Source organism: Quercus suber, unplaced genomic scaffold (genome assembly GCF_002906115.3).
Source record: "Quercus suber isolate HL8 unplaced genomic scaffold, Cork oak 2.0 scaffold_260, whole genome shotgun sequence".
Taxonomy (NCBI): domain Eukaryota; kingdom Viridiplantae; phylum Streptophyta; class Magnoliopsida; order Fagales; family Fagaceae; genus Quercus; species Quercus suber.
Window position 1 is genome coordinate 783279 of NW_027069716.1, and position 21909 is coordinate 805187.

At 34.2% G+C, this 21909-nt stretch overlaps 2 protein-coding genes across 3 annotated transcripts; one reads left to right on the forward strand and one right to left on the reverse strand.

Moving 5' to 3' along the window:
* Nucleotides 1-1758: 1758 nt before the first annotated feature.
* Nucleotides 1759-7668, forward strand: LOC112018927 (protein IQ-DOMAIN 9). Of its 2 annotated transcripts, none has more exons than XM_024051461.2 (6): nucleotides 1759-2138; nucleotides 2704-2816; nucleotides 3435-3590; nucleotides 5984-6211; nucleotides 6799-6912; nucleotides 7000-7668. In XM_024051461.2, exons 2-6 carry the CDS (start codon nucleotides 2742-2744, stop codon nucleotides 7351-7353), a joined length of 927 nt encoding a protein of 308 aa, XP_023907229.1. In that variant the 5' UTR covers nucleotides 1759-2138; nucleotides 2704-2741; the 3' UTR covers nucleotides 7354-7668. The 2 variants fall into 2 exon arrangements, with proteins under 2 accessions (XP_023907229.1, XP_023907236.1); XM_024051468.2 differs by lacking the exon at nucleotides 1759-2138 and adding an exon at nucleotides 2163-2270.
* A 3481-nt stretch (nucleotides 7669-11149) lies between these two features.
* Nucleotides 11150-13259, reverse strand: LOC112018939 (transcription factor TCP4). The gene is made up of 2 exons (XM_024051477.2): nucleotides 11750-13259; nucleotides 11150-11664 (listed from the first exon to the last, which is right to left on the reverse strand). Exon 1 carries the CDS (start codon nucleotides 12899-12901, stop codon nucleotides 11786-11788), a length of 1116 nt encoding a protein of 371 aa, XP_023907245.2. The 5' UTR covers nucleotides 12902-13259; the 3' UTR covers nucleotides 11150-11664; nucleotides 11750-11785.
* Nucleotides 13260-21909: the final 8650 nt, after the last annotated feature.

Genomic DNA, 21909 nt, shown 5'->3' on the forward strand with positions numbered 1-21909 from the left:
ATAGTAGGGGAGAAGCAACAGAAGAGAGAAACAAAAAATACACGCGTGAAAAGAAAGAGAGAAAAACGGAAGGCACCATGTGAAAGGGATTAGAAGATAATATTTTGCTTATAACATTCAGCTACAGTGAGCTGCTAGAGATGGCAGCTCACTCAGGGGCGGCTCTACATAATTTGGAGCCTAAGGCGAAAAAATTATACGAGTCCTTTAAGATGTAAATATTAATTTTAAAAAATTATTTAATATTAATCAAATCATGATTAATTTGATACATTAAATACATAATTTGATAAATAATACCAACTAAACTAATGTTAATTTCATATAGAGAATTGAATATCATAGTTGAATCATAAATATTAATATAAAAAAATAGAAATATATCACGATTAAAAAAGATACTTTATTTTGGATATATGACAATGCATTGTTAAGTAAAGTTGTAATCTAATTTTTAATTTTATATCTTGTTTTTAAGAGAAAGAGATAGATATTATTTGGTGTGTGTGACTTTGTAAGATATCAGTTTACAAAAATTAAAATCTCAAACTATTAGGAGAGATTAATCTATAATTGATGATTTAATTCATTTACAACATTTTTTGAAACATTTTAGGGTTTCAATTGAGTTAGGGTTTTATTAGTCTCGTACTCTGAGAGTCTTAATAGAATCAAAATGGAAAAATGCGCTAAAAGCATTATAAAATGTTAAAAATATAAAGTGATATTGACTCTCATTGATGAACTTCATCAATTTAACTAATGAATGTTTAAATCACTTTTTTGTAATTAATAACATGACAATTTGTAAACCAATAGTAAAATTTGTAGTATCTTTAATATCACTAATAAAAAAATGCATAACCTTTAATATATATATATATATATATATTTAATTTTATAAAAATTTAGGACTTTAACTGCGAGAAGTGGAGCCTTTTTTTCTAAGGGGAATTTTTTTTTTTTTTTTTTTATAAGGGTGGGGCCATATTTAATTTTATAAAAATTTAGGACTTTAACTGCGAGAAGTGGAGCCTTTTTTCCTAAGGGGAATTTTTTTTTTTTTTTTTTTTTTAAGGGTGGGGCCTTAGGTCTAGGCCTAACTTGCCTAGGCTTGGGCCGGCCCTGAGCTAACTGTAGCTGAGTGTCAAGCTTTTTTGCATTTGAGAGCTTTGATGCAGAAGGTTTTCTTGGGGTTTTGGTGCTATAATAACAATATAGCACTCACACATATTTGGTGTGAATGCTCTCAACATCTTGCCAAACTAATTCCCTCACTGTACATGCTAATTCCCTCACTGTACATACGATATCTTAGAATTAATGTTCATCAAAAAAAAAAAAAAAAAGATATCTTAGAATTAATATTAGACCGGATTGTGTGATGGACTAAGTTTGAGAGTACATTGCACTCACTATCGAAGGACTATGATTACATAAATTATTTTTTGTTCCATTGCGAAACTCATATTAATAATTGAAAATTCCCTTTTGAGGAAGATCAGTAGACCGCAGACTGATCCACCATATTCCTTTTAAGAAAAAGAAAGGCAGCCCATCTCTACTATCAAGCATGATCATTATCGCTGTTTATTCATTAAAAATTAAAAAAAAAAAACGAAGAAAACGTTGTCACTGTTTGTTATGCTGTCGTTTTAGCCAACCATCTGTTGAATTGTCAAACCTCAAAATAATAAAAGAAAATTAAAAATACAAAATCCAACACCAACCACAGCACTGACCACACTGCACAACATTCACATCCACATGAGCTGTGTAGCGTTGGTTGAGCCTTTGATTGAGGACGCAGAGACAGACTGAACAACAAATAAGAGAGAGAGAGAGAGAGAGAGAGAGTTTATCGTTTTATATACTATGAATTTTTTTTGGGGGGTTGAATATTTTTTTCAGGAAAAAAATTGCAGTAGAAGTAAAAATAAAGAAAGACAAGGAAAGCTAGTGTTGGGGCCATGGCGAGCCATGTTGCACACCCACCTTTCCTTTTATTCTTTTCTCAAGTTTTCCTTCCTCTTTACTACTACTAATACTTTTGTCAACACCTTTTTTGGTCCCAAGATCTCTTGAGTGCCCATTTTTCAAAAAGGGTCTGTTTTGGACCCTTTGGAGCCTATTCTCTGGTATGTCATGCTTACCCACCTACTCTTTTGTTTATGTTTGTGCTGTTTTCTTTCATTTCTGGCATTACAAATATAATTTGGGGACACCCAGTTGTTACTTGGGAGGGAATATGTGGGATCTGGAAGCTAATTGTAAGAGAATTACTAGGAATAATGCAGATTCTTTTGGAATCCAGTTGTTTGTTACTTTCTATGATTAGTTGGTTGTAATGTAGTTTCTTGTCTGATATACTATTGAATTTTTGGTGGGTATATAATCAATTGGTGAAAGCTGTCTTGCATATTATTATAAGATTATGATTCCTTCGTTTTGATTCCAATTTAGTTAAGTTTGAAATCTTGTGGAGTTGTTTCATATCATTTTTGTATTTGTTAATTGAGTTGTGATTGTTTTATAACTACTAACAAGATGTGGCAGCCGCAAACATCCTGTTGATGATTGTCTGGTTGGTTGCTGAGTAGTGAATAGTAGAGGAAAAGAAAAACTAAATGTTATAAATTCTTAAACTTGATGTTGTTTTCTCAATGCTGATTTTGACTAGATCTACATTGGAATTACTTTCAGGGGTATGTTGAGTTAAACACAGATTCTTCATAGCAGGGATGGGTTCTGGACATTGGTTTAAGACGATAATCGGCTCAAAGAAAGGGAAGCGCGGCAGTTCAAAACAAGTGAAGGTATGGAGCCCTTCAATTGCAATAATACTGCTAAATGGGATTATTTGCCCAACAGGCCTCCAATGGGCCAAAAACTAAATTGTTATCTTCTTACTAATTTGCAATCCCTTTAGCTGTCACTTTGAATTCCTACTAATTATAGGCTTAGAATTGAAATTAATGAGCTATTGTTGCTACATTATATATTGTTACTTGAAGACTGAAGAGGGGATTGAGTTTAGGAATAGGAAACCTAAATAGAGTTAGTCAAGGTTTTGGCTTAAAATTGAAATTAATGAGCTATTGTTGCTAAATTATATATCATTACTTGAAGACTGAAGAGGTGATTAAGTTCAGGAATAGGAAACCTAAATAGAGTTTGTCAAGGTTTGGGATTTATAATTTATGTTTTCAATGGGCTTATTGTTATATATCATGCTTGACATGGTAGAAGGTATAACTTTATGTAACATTGTCATGGTATAGGTGAAGAACATTTGATCAACTGGTACATATCAAAAAAAAAAATAGAACATTTGATCAACTGGTAGCTTTACTATGAACTACATGTGCTTATTATGCAGGACTGAAGTTGGTATAAAGTTGCTGATTCTCATATTTTCTGACACATTGTTACAGGGATCCTCAGTTTCTGCGAAATCAACAAATCCCATTAAATTGAAGAATCACTCATGGTTTGCCAATGGCGCTAACAGTAGAAATCATGGGTTACTCGGCATGCCAGTTGAGGATATTGCTGCTACAAAGATTCAGACTGCATTCCGAGCTTACATGGTATGTTGAGTTACAAATTGTTTTTTTTTTTTTATTGGTAAGTTACAGTTACACACACGCCCAAAAGTCACCCTCTGCCATTCTCATGGGACTAAAAAAATACCACTAGAGCTCATTGGCCATGTCACGTTACAAAATATACAAACAAGAGTCCTAAATAGAATGGCCTAAGATGAGTTTGTTTATTGCAGTGCCATCCTTTATAAGTTTCTTCTTCTTCTTCTTCTTCTTCTTCTTCTTTTGGGACTAAGGCTTTGTTATTTTTATTGTTGTTGTTGTTGTTGTTGTCCTTTTTACTAAAGATTTATTTGCATTTGTCATGAGGAATTGACAGTTGAAAAAATACTAAAACATGCATGCTAACAAATTTGTACAATTTTATGCAAAAAGGACTTCATCTGATTATAATATCCATTTAACATCTTGCATTGACAAAAACAATTTTTTATTTGCCCATTGCTGAAGAGCAGTGAGAGATCCAAGTAAATGGAAAGCAATCATTCGAGGATCTTAAATCTTTAGTAACTCTTTGGTTAGGCAGGCTTGGATTAATTTTGATCAATTTCTTTTGGAAAATTATAAACCAATAGAGTTCTTTGGTCAATGGACTAAACCAAATCTTTTCTGCTTTTTTTTTTTTTAAGTAAATGAAATTAATTGAAAAAGAGCAAAAAGGGGCACAACCTTAGTACATGGGAGTATACGTAGAGCCAAGCAAGAAAAAGCGTAGTAAAGAAAAATAAAATCTAAGATTCAGTTGATCAATGAAATCTACGAAAGCTGTCAAGACAAATGAGCTGGACCCTTGTCAGCTTCACCACTAATAGCTCACTGTCTTCAAAAGTGAATGCATTCCTTTCCCTCTAGGTCCACATCAAGTACCAAGGAGCAAACTTCCAAGTTTAGCCCTAATCATGTTTCCAAACTGTCCATCCCAATAAGCCAATCATAGAACTTGGCATAACCCAAGCCACCACATACTAACAGAGAACAAAAGACCATAATTCTCAAGGAATCTTGCAGTGAAGAAAAACTATGATTGACCGGCTCTCCATTAGATTTACACATGCACCACCAATTAGTGATTATAATACTTCTATCCTCTCAGATTATCCATCATTTGAGTCTTATCCATGGCGGTTGTCCACCCAAAGAAAGCCACTCATGGTGGAATTTTACTTGCCATATACTTTGCCATGGAAAATTTCTCTCCTCCATCTTCAATGCCTTAATAATCTCACACTGAAACCCAGCTTTTTGAAAGAGACCAAACCATTTTGTCTTCACCTCGATGAGTGAGTTTAAGAATTAAATAAACAGTTATAGAAAGCAGAGAAAAAGGCCTACTTGATTTTTCTTTATAAAATAATTCACTCTAATTGACTGGGATATCTTTGGCCTTGTCACAAGAGTTAAAATATAGGTCATGGAGGAGAGATTGCAAAAATATTTTGAAAAGTAGGTAAAATGGTAGTCATATAATGACTTCCAAGGTACATGCCTGAACTGGATTATCAGTGTTATGGTATCTATTCAAGCAATTGAAAGATATAAATGTGTTTCTAGTAAGTTGGTAACTATTTTTGAGGTCATTATTAAGTCAGTAAACAGCAGTAAAGTTCTTTCCTTTAGGAAAATTTAAGGGCAGTGCATGTTATAACTGTTATATGCTTCCGACTAAGATTAGCTCGTTGGCATATCTTTGGGATGCATTAAAATAAGAACGTATATTCCCCAATTTTCTGGACATTCTCATAATTATCAATCAGTTTGCAGTATGACTGTCACGTGTTTACTTGGTGTATAGGCATTCCTGCAAGATGGAAGATATTGTATGGAAGTAAATTTCCCCTTAGTTTCAGGAAGCCCTTAAGTTCATAGGTTTAGCAAATTTTTGGCCCAAAAAGAAGGAACTTGCTCCCAACAGGAACTGTTTGCATTTGATTAGGCTCATTGAAAGTGTCCTTACTTCCTGTTATAAGAGGGAACAGTACTGATCCTGCTTTATAGTTTGATATTTTTGCCCTGTTAATTGTAGTTAGCATAGGCTATATGAACCTTGAAAATTTTGCTTATTTATCTTCTATTTGCAGAGTGTGTATTTGATCTCTGCTGTATAATTGGTAACGGTTCTATTCTGCTAGGCCTTAGTTTTAAATAATATGGTTAGCAATTGGCCACCAATTTGTGACTGGGAAAATATGAACCTATGTTTCCCTTTGAGCGAATATCAGGTGGCTAGCTTATCAACTTCTCAATAAGTGTGTATTAAAACAAGCAGAGGAGCAGTGTAACCTTTCATTGTGAATTTATTGACTGCATGTACAAGCATTATCTTTGTTTTGCTGGTTCTTGTGATTCAATGATTTATTTTCACATCCTCTGTCTTGCAGGCTAGGAAAACTTTACGTCGTTTGAAAGGAGCAGTTAGACTACAAATCGTAGCCCAAGGTTATTCTGTTAAGAAGCAAGCTACAACAACATTGATCCATCTTCACTCTTGGAGCAATGTACAGACCCAGATTAGAGCTCGCAGACTTTGCATGGTAACAGAAGGTCGGCTTAGACAGAAGAAACTTGAGAATCAACTGAAACTTGAGGAAAAACTTCATGGCCTAGAGGTTAGACCACTTCTCCCCATCCATGGGGAATTGCATGACTTGGAACTTATTAATAATAGTGACAATAATCTTTAGACTAAATGGCATCTCTGTCCCATGGAAGCTTATGAGAAGTGATGTTTGGGCTCCTTGCTCTGTCAGTTTCTGAAAGTAATATTGCAAAATTGTTAGATGGGGTTGCATCCAGGGAATTTCTCCCTTTAAAACTTTCCTTACCTCAGGATAGCAACTCTGTGTACCTCAGGATAGCAATTCTGAGATTCTTGATTCATCCCTTATGTCATTGGTGCTTTCTCTAAAAAAAGAAAGGGTTAAATTAATATAAAAAAGATAAGATAAGATTAAAGTGTGATTCATTCTTTAGCAAAGTCTGTCATTTGCTGACAATTTGAAATCAAACCCTGGGGCCTATCATTTCTTTTTCCATTTTTTTTCATTTGAAGATCAGAAACTTGAGTGCATCTTTTTTACTGATTACTGCCAGGGCCAGTGTCCTTCAATTAAAATATTTCATACATGGGCCTTTTTTAACCCAATTACCCTATTTTATCTATCACCGTCTGAGTAGTAGTTCAAATGGATAATAGGTGGAATGGTGTGGTGGCTCTGAAACGATGGAGGAAACTCTTGCAAGGATTCATCAGAGAGAAGAAGCAGCAGTTAAGCGGGAGCGAACCATGGCATATGCCTTTTCTCATCAGGTATGTTCTCCAAAATGAAAATGTGTGATTCTCATTATTTTGGCTCACTGGATCCAATTGAAATGGACACTATACCATGATTTGCAGTGGAGGGCCAATGCTAGTCAGATCCATGGGCTGGGTAATTATGAACTTAATAAGACTAATTGGGGTTGGAGCTGGTTGGAACGCTGGATTGCTGCCCGCCCATGGGAAAGCCGTGTCCCTGCTAAGTCTATTAGCCCAAAGAAACCCCAGAGTAGGCAGTCTAGCAAGGTTGGTAGGAATGTAATTCCACTGACACCTAAAACATCTGTTTCAGTCAAACTTCCTTTAACCAATGGAAAGGGAACCACAAAGGCCCGGAGATTATCTTACCCTGCTGGTGGAAAACCACCTTCACAAGAAGAGAGCAACAAAGCTGAAGAGGCAAACAGTAAGAAAGAACAGTTGGTTTCCTAGCATCAAGCTGATAATGGAAATAGAAATTGTTGTTTGGATCTTCAAATTCTTGAAATGTGGAAATGCGAGAGAAAATCCATATGTTGATTATGTGTCATATTCGATGTTGTGCATCAGGGAGTGAGTGGAGTACTATGCTTTGGCCAGTGGTAAAGAATAATTGGAAAGACCTGTATATGGGACTGACCTAGTTATCATTTCTTGTTTCTTATTATTTTTTTCCCCTATATTGTATAGATTAAAAGAAAGACAATTTTATTTATAATGTAGATATATATATATATATATATATATGTTGGTGGTAATTTCGTAGAATTCGAAAGCTGTTGTTCTATTGTTTGCTCTCTTTATGTTTCTGCCATTATGCCGAGATGGCTTTTGCAGCTGCAAGTCTTAAGTTAAATAAACATGGTAATATCCCTTTTCCCAAATTGATTACTGCTTAGGTTACTACTTGGGTGAACTTTCATTCATAGGACTCAAGTTTTTTTGTTGAAGAGTTCATTAGTATTGCCTCTAGAAGAGACACCTAATATATCTTCTACACTAGAGTTTAATCTCTTCAGCTTTGCTGCATAGCGAACTAGGCCAAGCATATGTAATGTTCCAACCCCCAAGGGGAAAGAAACAACTTAGAGCTAGTCTTCAGTTGGAAATAGAGGTAAACATGAGCTTTAAGAAGTCTTTTGGGCTCAATCGAAAGTCTATATAAAAACAAAGGAAGCCTCACTAGACCCCATGACTAGATCCAAGGAAAAACTACTCCTTTAGTTCTACTGCATAAGGCCCATCTGGCTAAAGAATGAGGCCCCTCCTATCTCCAATCATCCATTTGAACAAAAACTGCAGTTCATAATTATTTGGTGTTTGTTTGGCAATGACTTCTTTTCTTTTAATATTTTAGTTTATTTGTTTATGTATAATTTTTAAAGTCTCATTTTATGTGATTTGTGACCACTTAGAATTAACAAAACATTATGAGTTGTAGTCCTAGAATTTTTTGATATAAAATTTTAAATTGATAGCATAGGAATGTGTATGAAAAGAATTTATCAAAAAGGGTGTGTTTGAAAATGACCCATTAGGGTTTGTGTAATTTGCCCTACTTAAAACTTAAGTCCAGTACTATTGAGTAATGCTAGTAAGTAGTACCACCAAAATTAGCACAATTTTGTGCCACAATTCACCACACAGTGAGTTGTGATTGGTGAAGGTGTGTCAGTGGGTCACGTGAGAACACACATACACCAATCACAAACATTCTTGGTGGTACAAACATTCTCGGTGGTACTAACATTACTTGTCTGGTGTCGCATACCCTAAACCCTAAACTAGATGGTATTTGGTAGCACTAAGATCCAGAGCAGCAAAAGATAGGTCATGGTCAAGTATCCTTTAGTATTATTTTTGGTCCTCTGCAGCTCTGAAGCCAACTCTATGGGATCATAGACACTACTCTATGACTCTCTGTCCATTACACTCTTCAAAGTACAAACCCCAAAACTCAAAAGAAAAGGCAAAAGTTCTTGACCGGTTATAATTATTTACTCGGGAAATGGAAAATACAGTTGGATTGGTGGTTCTTATTATAATCTTGCTCCAATGGCTTTAATGGGATTAATAATTGTACCTATTGGCTATTGTCACTTCTTTTACAGGACTATTCTATTGGCCCTCACCCACCAATACCCAACTAAGTTTCTTGTTCCAACTTTCCAATAGCACTACAAGTCTAGAATCCTAAAAAGTAATGACAGTACAAAATGAAGTAACGGACTGGTCAGCAACTAAAAAGGTAACTCACCACTATCGCCCATCAAAGCAAGTAAACAACCACTTTCTCTATTTGCTTCCTTGATTTATCAAGGGCTTCTATTATTGAAGTTTACATATTGGGATTGAGATAGCTATTGCACGGTGCAGTATATATTCAATGATTCAGATCAAGAGTGAAAGGATTATGTGTTGATATCAACCATTGGATTAAAAAAGTTAAAAAGGTTAGAGGGTTCAAATTTTTTAAAAAGTTAAAGTGATGTGAGAGGAATTGCACTATGCAATAGCCACCGGATTACTAAGAGGCTGTTTGGCCAGCTTTTTTTGGTAACTCAATTTTCGTCATTCATCACTCATCACTTATCACTCAATACTCATCACTCGTCATTCATTACCCATCACTCAATACTCGTTTGGCACATCACTAAAATGCAATCACTCAACATTTTTCACACTATTTTGTGGGCCCAGCTCTGTCACCCACTGCAGCTTTTTTTTTTTTTTTTTTTAACTGGGTTCTGTGAGTTTCCCATTGAAAAAAATAAAAAAGAGGAAGAAACCCGGGACGGTGAACCCAGGTGGAAAAAAAAAAAAAAGAGAGGAAGAAACCCAGGGACCGTGAACCCAGGTGGGAAAAAAAAAAAAAAAAAAAAAAAAAAAAAAAAAGAAGAAGAAGAACAGGGACGATGAACCCAGGTAAAAAAAAAAAAAAGAAGAAGAAGGAAGAACAGGGACGGTGAACCCAGGTGAAAAAAAAAAAAAAAAAAAAAAAAAAGAAAGAAGAAGAAGGAAGAGCAGGGACGGTGAACCCAGGTGAAAAGAAAAAAAAAAAAAAAAAAAGAAAGAAGGAAGAATCCAGTGAAAGAACAAAAAAAAAAAAAAACCCAGCCAACGGAAACTGTGAAAGAAGAAGAAAAAAGGACCAAACCAAAAAAGTGAAAAGAGAAGAAAAAAAGAAAAAGAACCAAACCCAAAAAGTGAAAAGAAAAGAAAAGAAAAGAAGAAAAGAAGAAGAAGAAGAAGAAGGAGAAGAAGAAGAGCAGACACCCAAACGGCCAGACCCGTGAAAGACAAAAAGAAAAGGAAAAAAAAAAAAAAAAAAGAAGATAAAGAGGGAGCAAAAATCTGACTGTGGGCCCGGTTATGTGATGTTATTTACAAGTTTGCCATTGAAAACTAAAAACTGAAAATTGAAAACAGCCAAAAGTTGTTTTCAGTTTCCATAACTCATAACTCAAAAAGTAGAGAATTGAGTATTGGAAACAGAGTTATGAAAATAGAGTATTGGTGCAGACAAACGAGTATTTTACTATGGGTCCCACCATTTTTGAGAATTGAGTTATGAAAACTGAGAATTGAGTCACGAAAACACCCAATCCAAACAGCCTCTAAATAGCTATCCCCACCAAAAAAGGATGATTAGATTCATAGAAAAGAAAATGTTAAACAATGTCTTTAGGGCATTAATTTAAAAATCATTTTTAGAAACATTTTATTAAGAGAATAATAAAATAACAAATGTTGTTGACAACTTTTTATATTTCTCGTGTCAAAACTTTTTTATTATATTTTATTGATAATTCCCTTCAATACATCTTATTACAATAACATTGACCCTTATAGAAAATGACAAGGCACACAAATTTTTCTTTCTTTGAAAACAATTATTTGAGGGCGAAGGTTATGTTCATTGCATCTTTACATGACATGACGTGTCGTGTCCAGTGGACTTTAATGGCCTAATACTACATCAATGTTATCATCTTCTCACCATACATGCTGACATGTTTGTCTGTGCGAGTAGTACTTGCTTGTGGTTGAGCATATGTGAGATTACGGTGATTACCATTCCATTGATATGATTAGAACTTTTATTGTTTTTCCACAATCTGATAACGTAGTTTGAACTTCACAGGGGTGAAGATGTAAAGTATTAACTATTCGTCAATTCTTACCAAAAAAAAAAAACTATTCGTCGATCAAATAAAATCAAGAAACATGAACCATTCAATTAAAAACTAGCATACTTAGCAAAACTAAACTACAATTATTTAATGGTTATAAGTTCTAGTATCAAATAAAAAGTTACAAGTTATTTTGTCAGATAGTTCTTCACTGAAAAACTAACCAATTCTAGACACAGAGAAGAAATATGTTCCATGAAAGCTACCACCGGCTTCTTATTTAGAAGCTTTTTTCTCAGCCAAAAAAAAAAAAAGCATTTTCAACATGCAAATATCAACAGTGCCATGGAAATCAAAATCCCAAATCTGTCATGTGTTTCTGACTCTGATTTTTCTTTCGTTAAATTGATAGGACTCTCAAAATCAATTCAAAACACATACCTTTTTAACATAGAGAAATTCAACATGCAAATTTAGTAGTTGTTATGGAAAAGCAGTTTGACAATGACTAAAGGAGCACCAACCCAATCCCAAAAAATCCTACATCTGAGCATAGCCGGAATCTAGTAACCAAATCTCCCATCCCACTTGTACATTCTGAACTCATACTTTGAAGAAGACTTGAGACTTCCTGAAACCAATATAGGAGAAAATGAACGAAATATAACAACAACTGCTAAGAAACTAAAAATTAGTAGCGTGTAGAGGGAGAGTACCTGGTGGAATGAATATTTTGATAATGCTAGCTAGTGTCAATAGTGACAAGGAGAGCAAGTAGAGGATGACCTCTCAGATGTTGCATTGTACTCTTGCTCTTCAATCTGAAATCTTGGTGAAGTTTGTGAGCTTAGTGCTGACCTATTATGGTGAGCAGAATTAATGGAAATTGGTGGGATTGGTGGGTTGGTCCATGCAGAAACTGAAAGCAAATTATTGGACTGAAGGGGTCCCCGGTGAGATAACAACTGGTTTTGGCATAGTAATGCAGATTGTTGTGGTGGCAAGGAATTAAAGACAAAATCTTCTCCTCCTCCATGACAACTTGTGTCAGAATTCCAAGACATCATTGTTCTTTGAAACCAACCAATCTCTATGTCAGTGGCACTGAGATCTGACAAACCAGCTGAGGCAGAATTGGCAGCCTGTTCAGTGAAATTAATTGGACTAACATGGCTGGGATCATTATCAAGAACTGGATCCTGAAAGGATTGAAGTGAGAGGCAAAGATCTTGTGTGTGGATGATAGTTCTTGAATTTAGTTCAGGTGGGAAATGGTCATGAAATTGAATTGAAGGTGATGATTTGTATACATTAGCATTTGCAGCCTCTGAGATAAAGCTCAAACTGTTAATGGAGTTCTCATTGGAATGCTGCTGATTTTGATAACCAAACCCAGAATTCAAACCCATGATTGTTTCTGATTCACTGTGATGCTGCTGGAGATTTAAACAAGCTTGTTCAGCAGAGTTCATCGCACTAGTAGAATTTTGATTTGGAAGTGATGATGAGTTAGCTGTTGCAAGTGCTTCAATAGCTGCTTTTGCCTTCTCCATTAGCCAATCAATGGCTTTACTGGGTCGGTCAAAGCCAAGCCTATCTTGGACATCATAGAATTGTATAGCAGTATGAGCGGCAAGTCTGAGTCTCCTATCTCTTGGACCTTTTGCAGTACATACCTTGCTGTGACGGTCTTTTCTTCCTATAGCTTGTGCAATGTGGCCTCCATTAACTTCTACAACCTCTCCTCCTTTTGTGCTCTTTGACCTCTCCTTTGGTGCTCTTGCTAGGTGGGTATTACGCGTTCTTCCATGTGGTGCTCTATTGGGTTGTGATTGTTGTTGTACATTCTGATCATAATGGCCTTGCATTCTTTGCTGTGCTTGTCCTTGTTCTTCTTCATCATCATCTTCTTCTTCTTCTTCTTCTATTTCTTGCTCATCTTCTTTTGGTTGAAGATCTTCTTTTTCCTCTTCCTCATCATTCACTCCTCTTGTTTGTAGTAGGTGAGTCCACAGAGGATCCAGGCTTAGACAATTTTTGCTCTTCTCTTCCAGATTTTGTATCTTTTTCCTCCTCTTTTTTATGACCTTGCGGGTTTATTTACTTATTCTGCCTTGATATTTGACAGCTCCAAGACTCACTTAGGATTCAGCCAAAAAAAAAATAAAAAGACTCACTTAGGACAACTAATTAGGCTGAGACAGTGTAACCATATGAATTAATAACCCAATGAACTCCATGTTACTACACAGAGAACGTAGTAGTGCAAATATTCTATGGGCAGTGTTTCTTTCACACCATTTTTTACACATTGCGTGAAAGAGTTTTTATACCGTCTACACTAATACACACGGTGTATTTTTGTAACTAAAAATGTGACACTTTTTGTGTAACATACTGTGTGAAAGATTTTTTACACACTGCGTGAAAGAGTTTTTACGTAGTCTACACTAGTATACATGGTGTATTTTTGTAACTGAAAACGTGACTCACTTTTTGTGTAATACTGTGGGAAAGAGTTTTTATCCATAGTTAATACCAATATACATCATCAAGTCTTAATAGGAACCTATGACATAACAAAAAATATGTTTTTTTGTGGAAATATCTATTGCACATCATCATTTTCACACTTAACTTTTTTGGACTAAAATTATGACTTAAAATCACAATTTCAGTTTCTCAAAAAAAAAAATCACAATTCCAAGTTGAAAATCGTAACTTTAAGTCAGATTTATGTGCAAAAGTGGTATGTGCTCTATGTGCGTAAGCAAGTGCACGAAATAAAACATTGTTTTTTTATTGGGGGGATGAGTTCAAAATGCTTAGCACGTGTTAAAGTCCATGACAAAAGCATTGGAACGTTACTACATTAGGAAGTGGGTAAAGAGAAGGGTGGAGGTTTGGTTATCGCTTTGGCTTGTGTGTCTAATACTTCAATGCACTAAACATAATATCATGTGAATACGTGTTTAAAATATGCGAATACATGATCATGTATCTTGTCATATTTGGTCTGGAATATTGGATGGCTTGCATCCAGTGCTCCAAATGCACGAGACATGATATGTTAAGGAAAGCAGGCCAAATCAACATAATTTGGGACTTAAGGCAATAAATTTAATTAGACCTTCTATATTTAAATATCAATTAAAATAAATTTATTTAATACTAACCAAATCAAGGTTAATTTGATGAATTAATACTAAACAAACTAAAATTAATTTCATATTGAGAATGAAATATCATGGTTCAAGCATAAAATTTAACAAAAATAAATCAGAATTATTATTCTTTTAGAAAGGAGGTTTACTTATCTTGGACAAGTTGGACAAGGCGATGCATTGGTTTTTTTTTTTTTTTTTTTTTTTTTTTTTTTTTTTTTTAAGGTTTCAATTTAATTTTTCAATTTTGATTTTGGTTTTAAAGAAAAGGATAGGGATTTTTTTTAATGTATGTCCATGTGGGAAATTAGGTAGCTGATGTTGACAATCTACTATGTAGGATATTGGTTTACAAAAATTAAAACCTCAAAACATTTTTTTTACCCAAACTATTTATGGTTTTCAATTGGGTTGAGTTTTCATTGGTCTAATATTTTGGAGACTTTTTTTAAGAATTTAAAAAAAAAAAAGAAAAAAAAAGTGCATAGCCTATGCAATTTTTTGTTTTTCTAAACCACTTATTATCACACAATTATTTTATAAAATGTTAAATGTACTATAAATTTATTATATAAAAAATATAAAATATGCAAATAGATGTTTTAATAAATGTGATAGGTGTGCTTAAACTTCCTTATAAATGAAAGTTTTGAATGGTTGTTTTGTTGTTGGTAACATAACACATCATTTTGCAAGTTTTATGTAGCAAAATTTATAATATTCTTAACATCATTCTATTATTTTAAGCTTTATTAAAATGGGGTGGGAGTCTTTTATAACAAAAAATCTAATACTACAACATTATATGACACAACTTTGCCACATTTGTGGCAATCTGTGTAATGGAGAGAAAAATAGTTGGTTTCTATGAAAGTAATAGATAGTCAGTCACAAACTATATAGTTAGAATAATAAAACAATAAATGTGCGTTTAGATTAGGATTAAAAATTAAAATTATTTTATTATTCAGCTTATTTCTTTCTACTATTCATAAGCCTCATTGTACTATTTTAACTAACTTTTACTCTTTATCTACAGTACTTTTAATAATAATTTTTTAGTTTCAGTAAAATAAGCAGTATCCAAACACACTTTAAATGTTGTTAATAATTTTTAAATTTTCTATAAAAGTATTGTCAAAATTATTCTATTATAATTTATTAGTAATTATTCCAAAAATATCCGTTAACGTAACCTATAAACGCCTTGAACTGCCGCTCACAAACACATGTACAAATTGATCATGTGTCTCTATCTTGTCCTGCACATTGTAAGCTTTCCCTTGAATTATTAGTAGGTGTTGTAGGAGCTCCGGTGCATTGATTCAGCAAGATCATCAGTGATGAGCTAAGTGCAGTGCTGCATTCTCATCAGTTACTGTTGCTTCTGTTCTTATTACCTCTTTCTTCCAAAATAGGAAATGGCAATTACTAGCTCACTTGATGCTATGATCTCCTTTCTAGTACTGCTGCAGACTTATTTGGGTTTGACAAAGCTGTTTTTACAAAGTGTGTGACGTTTGATGCAAAGATTCCTCCTACGAAAGTGACCTGTATCATGTCATATCATATTGGTTACTTTCGATTTTTCTTGGGAGGAGCTCCTTTGCCTAGCTTACTCATCATGTCAATTCCAAGTCCTCCCCAACAAAGTAACACATTCACGTTACTTTTAATATCACACATATTTTTTTATAACTTTTTTTAAAATTATTTTTTGGAGTACACTACAATTGATTGGCCGTAATTCCCACGTAATCTTATTAATTTTTATCCATTATTTGTAGTATCTTGCTTAGAATAATTATAGCAAAGTATGCTGTACTAATATTACAGTTACCGTTAAAATGGGTATTAGCTTTTATATATATATATGTCGCCACTCAAAAAAAAGCTTATATATATATATATATATATAGTAAAAAAAAAAAGCTTCTATATATACATATATATATATATATATATATCCTTGGCTTTGGGAACTCAGTTGACAGGTGTGCCTGCTTGCATGCCCATGATAAAGATGTGGCTACTTCTAAGTTCAAAGTACTTTTATCGTCACCAATTTTAACCTTTACAAAGAAAGTTACGAAAGTAAATTCTATGGTCCAAGGGGAAAGTTGTAAACACTCAACTCAACCGTCCCATTTGGCAATAGCAATCACATGTGTGCGTATATATGAATAAATAACATTAATTTTTTTTAGAGAATTTTAACTTATGATGTCTACTCTTAATGATATTTTTTATTATTAGATCGAAACACCAATTAATTTTTAGTGCAGGCGAAGATTGAATCATAAATTTCTTATTCAACCATCAAAAACTTTACCAATTGAAATAACTTAAACCAACAAATAACACTAATTTTAATATAACATAAAAAGTCATAATATTTACCTTACCATGGTTAGCTTCACATTACTTTCACGTAAAATCGTAACTTTTTTTTTCTAGTACTCAGAATTTGTTACGTAAATAATTATGGTAAAAATTACTGTTGTTTATGTCCAAAATTATTTTTTGGGAAACTAAACTCCAACAAAATTTGAAGGTAATAAGACGAAAGTAGCAGTAGATGAATAGCGCAGCGCACAATAAAACAATCAAGTGGTTGCTTTGTGCTCTGCTAGCGGAGATTATTGGTAGCATGTGGGCGGAGCCCACTTGATATGATCAGTATCGGCGTGCCCTCTGAGAGTCCTTTGTGGGCCTTAGCTGTCCTATAATAAGGTATTCAAGCCCCTTTGACCGATGTCATTATTATCTGTTCAAATAATGTTTGGAACACTCAATTTTTAGTTTAGTTTTGTTGGTTTATCCTACTTGCCTAGAGTTCTTTAAAGTGTTTAGACAACGTGGTCGAAGAGGCACAAATCATATTATTATACAAGAGGCCCAAACCCAAATGTATTGTAGGCTGTACACGTAGAATAAAGATTAGTTTCGGGTTAAGTTTCGTTAAAGTATAAACCTAATATTAGTTTCATTGTAAGATAGAAGTACAATAACAAATATGTAGTCATCATAGGTTTTATTGCAGTGGATATAGGTTATCAGGCCAAACCGTGTTAATTTCTTACGTCTACTCTATTTTCTCTTTTCTCTTTTCTCTTTTCTCAATAACTCAAACACTCAACAATTTTAACAATTATATAAAAGGGCATTTATACTATATTTTAGATTAGGTTTCAAGTTTTTATTTGTCGGTTGCAGTGTTGAATTTATGAGATCATTTAAATTTGAAGTCCTTGACCATCTCCATTATTTATTTCTATTATTTTGAGTAGTATTGAAGCATTAATATGTATATATATTGTAACAGCAAAAAATGCAGATAATCAACTTGTGGAAATAAATGAAGGTTTTCCTATTTGCTATCACAATAAATTTGTTTAGAGATGAGAAATCAAATCTGATTATAATATCCAATGCGCAAACTAATAAGGTTTACGTCATAGAATTGAATAAGAAAGGATGCATTTTCTATTAATTCACAAATTAAGAACTAGTTAAGAAAAAATACAAGTGTAGGTTCTCGGGTCTAGTCCGAGGTTGGGGTTACAGATGGATGGATTCTTTTCCTTCTTTTTCTTTTTTCTTCCTCCTTGCATCTGGATCTTCCTTTTGCTTTTATATCCAGCTACAACTCATTTGAATCTTACGCTTGGAGGGCTGAGATTGTACTCCTAGAACTCCTGTCCCATCCAGAACATACTAGCAAGCTTTACCCTGTAGTCTTAGCTATGCCACCGATGTTCATGGTTATTTCCTCATTAATGCATCCAAAAGAGTGGTTGTCTTGTATTTAATGCGAAGGGTATGGCTTCTATACCCTTCTTTCTTCATCCTTTTCGTATTCCGTACCAAGTTTGTTTTTCTTCCTTTTTGATATTTTAACTTTATGTGCCTCATAAAACTAGTGCTCGTCCCTAATGTCTGGGGTGCATCCTCGAAAATAACCTTAACTACCCATTTAAGTTAGATATGGGATCTTCGTCCCCACAATAGCCCCCCAGAACCTCATTTTTTGTTCCTGGCCTAGAAAAGTGAGGTTTTGGCTACTAAAAGTTGTTGATAATAGCCCACTCACAAATAGGTTCCCACGTGTGTACGTCCTTTCAACCGATTGTGACCCGTTCCTAACGCTTCGGAATCCACAACTCCATAATAAATGCAATAGGTGACCTACTGTTTCCCACGTTCTACAATGAGATCGTGATCAAACGGCTCTAAATTCGTCACCAGAAGGGGCGGGAAGGTTACCGCTTCTTTTTTCCCAGCCTATAAATAGAGATATGTGAGGTTCTTATCTCCATTTCGCCTCCCTAGAAGCAAAAAAGATTATAAATACGCTCCTCACACTTGATAACCTCATCCGAGGAGTCCTTCTTCCCCAAATTAGTAAGTGTGCATTTTTGTTAACAAGAGTACTTCCCTTATTCTTTCATATTAGCAGTTTTTTTTTTTTTTCTTTTTCCCAAATGGGTAGATTTTTTAGTTTGGTTGACACTCCCGAACACTAAGAGGAGTTTAAGAAATACTATAGGATTCCTAGCAATGTGTCAATACAGCATTGCAACTTAGGTGAATGGCATGAGAAGAGGCCTACCGGAGCCGTTGCAATTCCCATGATTGCCTTCATTGAAGGGACTATGAGAATTCCTATGGGTATAGTCACTAGGGATTTTTTAAATCTTTTTAAACTGTGCCCTACCCAATGTGTTCTGAACATGTTTAGAATATTAGGTAGTGTAGATGCACTAAATGAAAAGTTGGGTATATACCTTACCCATCATGACGTAAACTAGGTGTATAGTTGTCAAAAATGTGTCAACGGGGGGGTATTACCTAAAAACTAGGGTTCTTGCCGTTAGGCTAATCTCTTGTCTCCCCGAAACAAACAAAGGCATGGACGAGGACTTTCTCATCGTTTCAAGGGAGTGGCATGACAGACTCCATTGTCCTACCCAGGATGGAACTCCAAGTGGGATGGCTTAGGGACACTTAAAACGTCTACATTAGCTTATGAAACTCTATAAACAGTTTATTTACATATCCACCATTTCATCATTTTATTTTTGTGTGTATATATATATAATTTTTTTTTTTACTTACTAAAACTTGAGCTTGTCCAGCCTGCAAACTAACACGAATTCTTAATTGCTATTTCTTAGATAAAAAAGCTACTACCAAGAGACGAAGCTTGGTGAACTTCGATCTACTGAATCGAGTTCTGAGGTCCAAGATCTTCCTACATCAGGACAATCAGCTCTGTGTAGTCCATGTGATTTTGGGTTTTAAACCTATTTCCAATCGCTTCCAAGTGTCCAAGCACGTAATCAAGGCTTGAGACTCTCATCTTGCCCTAGTTGACGTGGCCGTTGAAGGATTTATAAGTAAGCCTTCTCCCAAGGGAACATAATTAGTCAAGCTCCCTACCTTCAAGGATCCTCAACCAATCGTAGAGGAAATTACATCCTCAGACAAAGAAGTTGAGACAGAATCTGAGGATAATACTTTAAAGGAGAATACTGAAAATCCTGTTCAAGACGAGAATTTTGAGGTCTTTTACCATACAAACGAGACCGAGGAGGAAGGGCTCAGCCCACATCCAACTAAAACCCTAGTTAGTAAGGACAAAGAGGCTACCAAAGTGCCTAAAGGGATGGTGATAGAAAAGAGATTGCCATATTTACTTTCTCTCCTAAAATCCCACACAAGGACCACAGCTCCCGAAGAATAGAAAGCGTACCTTAATGCTATGAAATTCAAAACCAAGACTTGAGAAAACCCCTAATCATCATCTCAATTCCACATGGTGCCCAAAAAGTGTGGTATCTCAATCAGTTTACACGTATATGTTCAAGGAAGAATAAGAGAGTGGCTTACACTCACATACACACCATTTCCATAATCTATGTTCTGAAAATTTTGTATGTTTCTCTCTTTATACATAATTGATTATCTAATTGGGCTAGCCTTTTGGGCCTGCTCAATTGGGCTTTAGTTTATGGTTTGAGATGGGAGCAAATAGAACAAATAAGACTCTAGCTTCAATGGGCCTTGAACTTATCTGTCAACTCTTGACAAGTCCAAAGTTACCATTAATTATATTTAATACCACTATATAAATATAACTGCATTCTAGGCCTTATTAATAAATTATATCCCAAGACTCTAATGATATCATTTGACCCCTCCATGAAATATCCATAGTGAACAAAGTCATAATGAACTGTCACTTTGTAAACAACTCTTTTATCCTTAAGTACCCGATTTAATCTTTTAGTTATTCACATTTATTAAAATCTGATTTCAATAAATATCAACTTTAGTAACTTCTTACTAAGGTGGGCGCCTTGAATAACCAGTTCCCATTAAACTTATTTTAAGGGGATATTTCATATCTCTATAAAAAGAAATTATGGATTTCATCTTGAGAATATGTGTTCCCTTAACATTACATGTGATTGCCTAACATACTGAGGTTTTGACCGTGAATATTAGATCGCACTCCTGATATATCAAAATAACCTACATTTCATGATCAAGTTCACTATCTTCTAAGGATTAAGAGTCTATGAAATTAGGAGTCATGAGATTAATTATTCAGGTGACAGTTGTTGATTGAATAATTAATCTCACAGCGGTGTAATTCGATATGTCTTAACTCTTAAGACACATTAACACATTAACTAGAAGTCTCCACTTCCATGATCAAGACAAACCATCTTAGTTAATGTGTTATAGTCTTTGCAGATGAAACGTCCAATTTCATCACCAACTATGAACTATATTTTGAGTTTATAAGGAACATGTGATTTATATCTTCTGTAAGTAAATCACATAAATCACATACAGTGCATCTCAAGGGCTATAATAATATCCCATTAGTTCATTTATAAATAATCTTATATAATTAAACAATTTAATTATTTATTACATGCTAATAAACTGGATTTTATGGCATAAACCCCAACACTAGCTTCTTATTGTTGCTGTAATTTTCACACGAGTCTGGCTAGAAATTTGTAGCATATTAAAAAGAGATTTTTGATTAGTAGTCAAGAATAAGCCCAAGAAAGAGAGCAGTTGTGTTGAGTTTTCTCCATTCAGAATTTTAGTTTTTGAATTTCAGGAAGAAAGGAAAAAGTTTTCCTTTAACTCAATTAGAATTTCATTTAAAAAGTCATGTAACTAAAAGAACACATGAATAATTGAATTATCTTTTCTATTGCCACATAATGGGTTGGAAGAATTTTCCTCCAAGTCATTTTCATGTGATAAAATGGTCTATATATCATTGAAAAATGTTTGAAAAAAATTAATAAGAGAATTTGAGCAAATGAAAAAATTTTCGAGGTGAGAAGATAAGGTCCACATTTACACTTCATGGCTTGGTTTAACCGTTTAAGTGTCAATTTTATTCGAATGTTTTGTATTTTCAAAAGATAAATTCATGACATCCAATTTTTATGAATGTGAAAAATGGTCATTTCTCCCATCTTCCTAATACTACTGAGAAAACAAAAATATATTTTAAGGTTGTGAAATAGGATGTCTACGTACCATCATTTGATTGCCAATGGACGGAAACAAAGGAAAAGAAATGGGAGTAGTTTTATTTAGAATATTGATTTTAATGTTTTATAAGTTATTTTTTTTTAGATAATATTATTTTTATTTTTATTTTTATTTTTTTGCCAACT

What these genes read in the sequence shown, in the direction of transcription:
- LOC112018927 (XM_024051461.2), top strand. Translation starts at nt 2,742, where the DNA reads ATGGGTTCTGGACATTGGTTTAAGACGATAATCGGCTCAAAGAAAGGG. An exon ending in GCAGTTCAAAACAAGTGAAG is followed by an intron (nt 2,817 to 3,434) that starts GTATGGAGCCCT and finishes ACATTGTTACAG; the next exon opens with GGATCCTCAGTTTCTGCGAA. An exon ending in AAAAACTTCATGGCCTAGAG is followed by an intron (nt 6,212 to 6,798) that starts GTTAGACCACTT and finishes AATGGATAATAG; the next exon opens with GTGGAATGGTGTGGTGGCTC.
- LOC112018939 (XM_024051477.2), bottom strand. Translation starts at nt 12,901, where the DNA reads ATGCAAGGCCATTATGATCAGAATGTACAACAACAATCACAACCCAAT.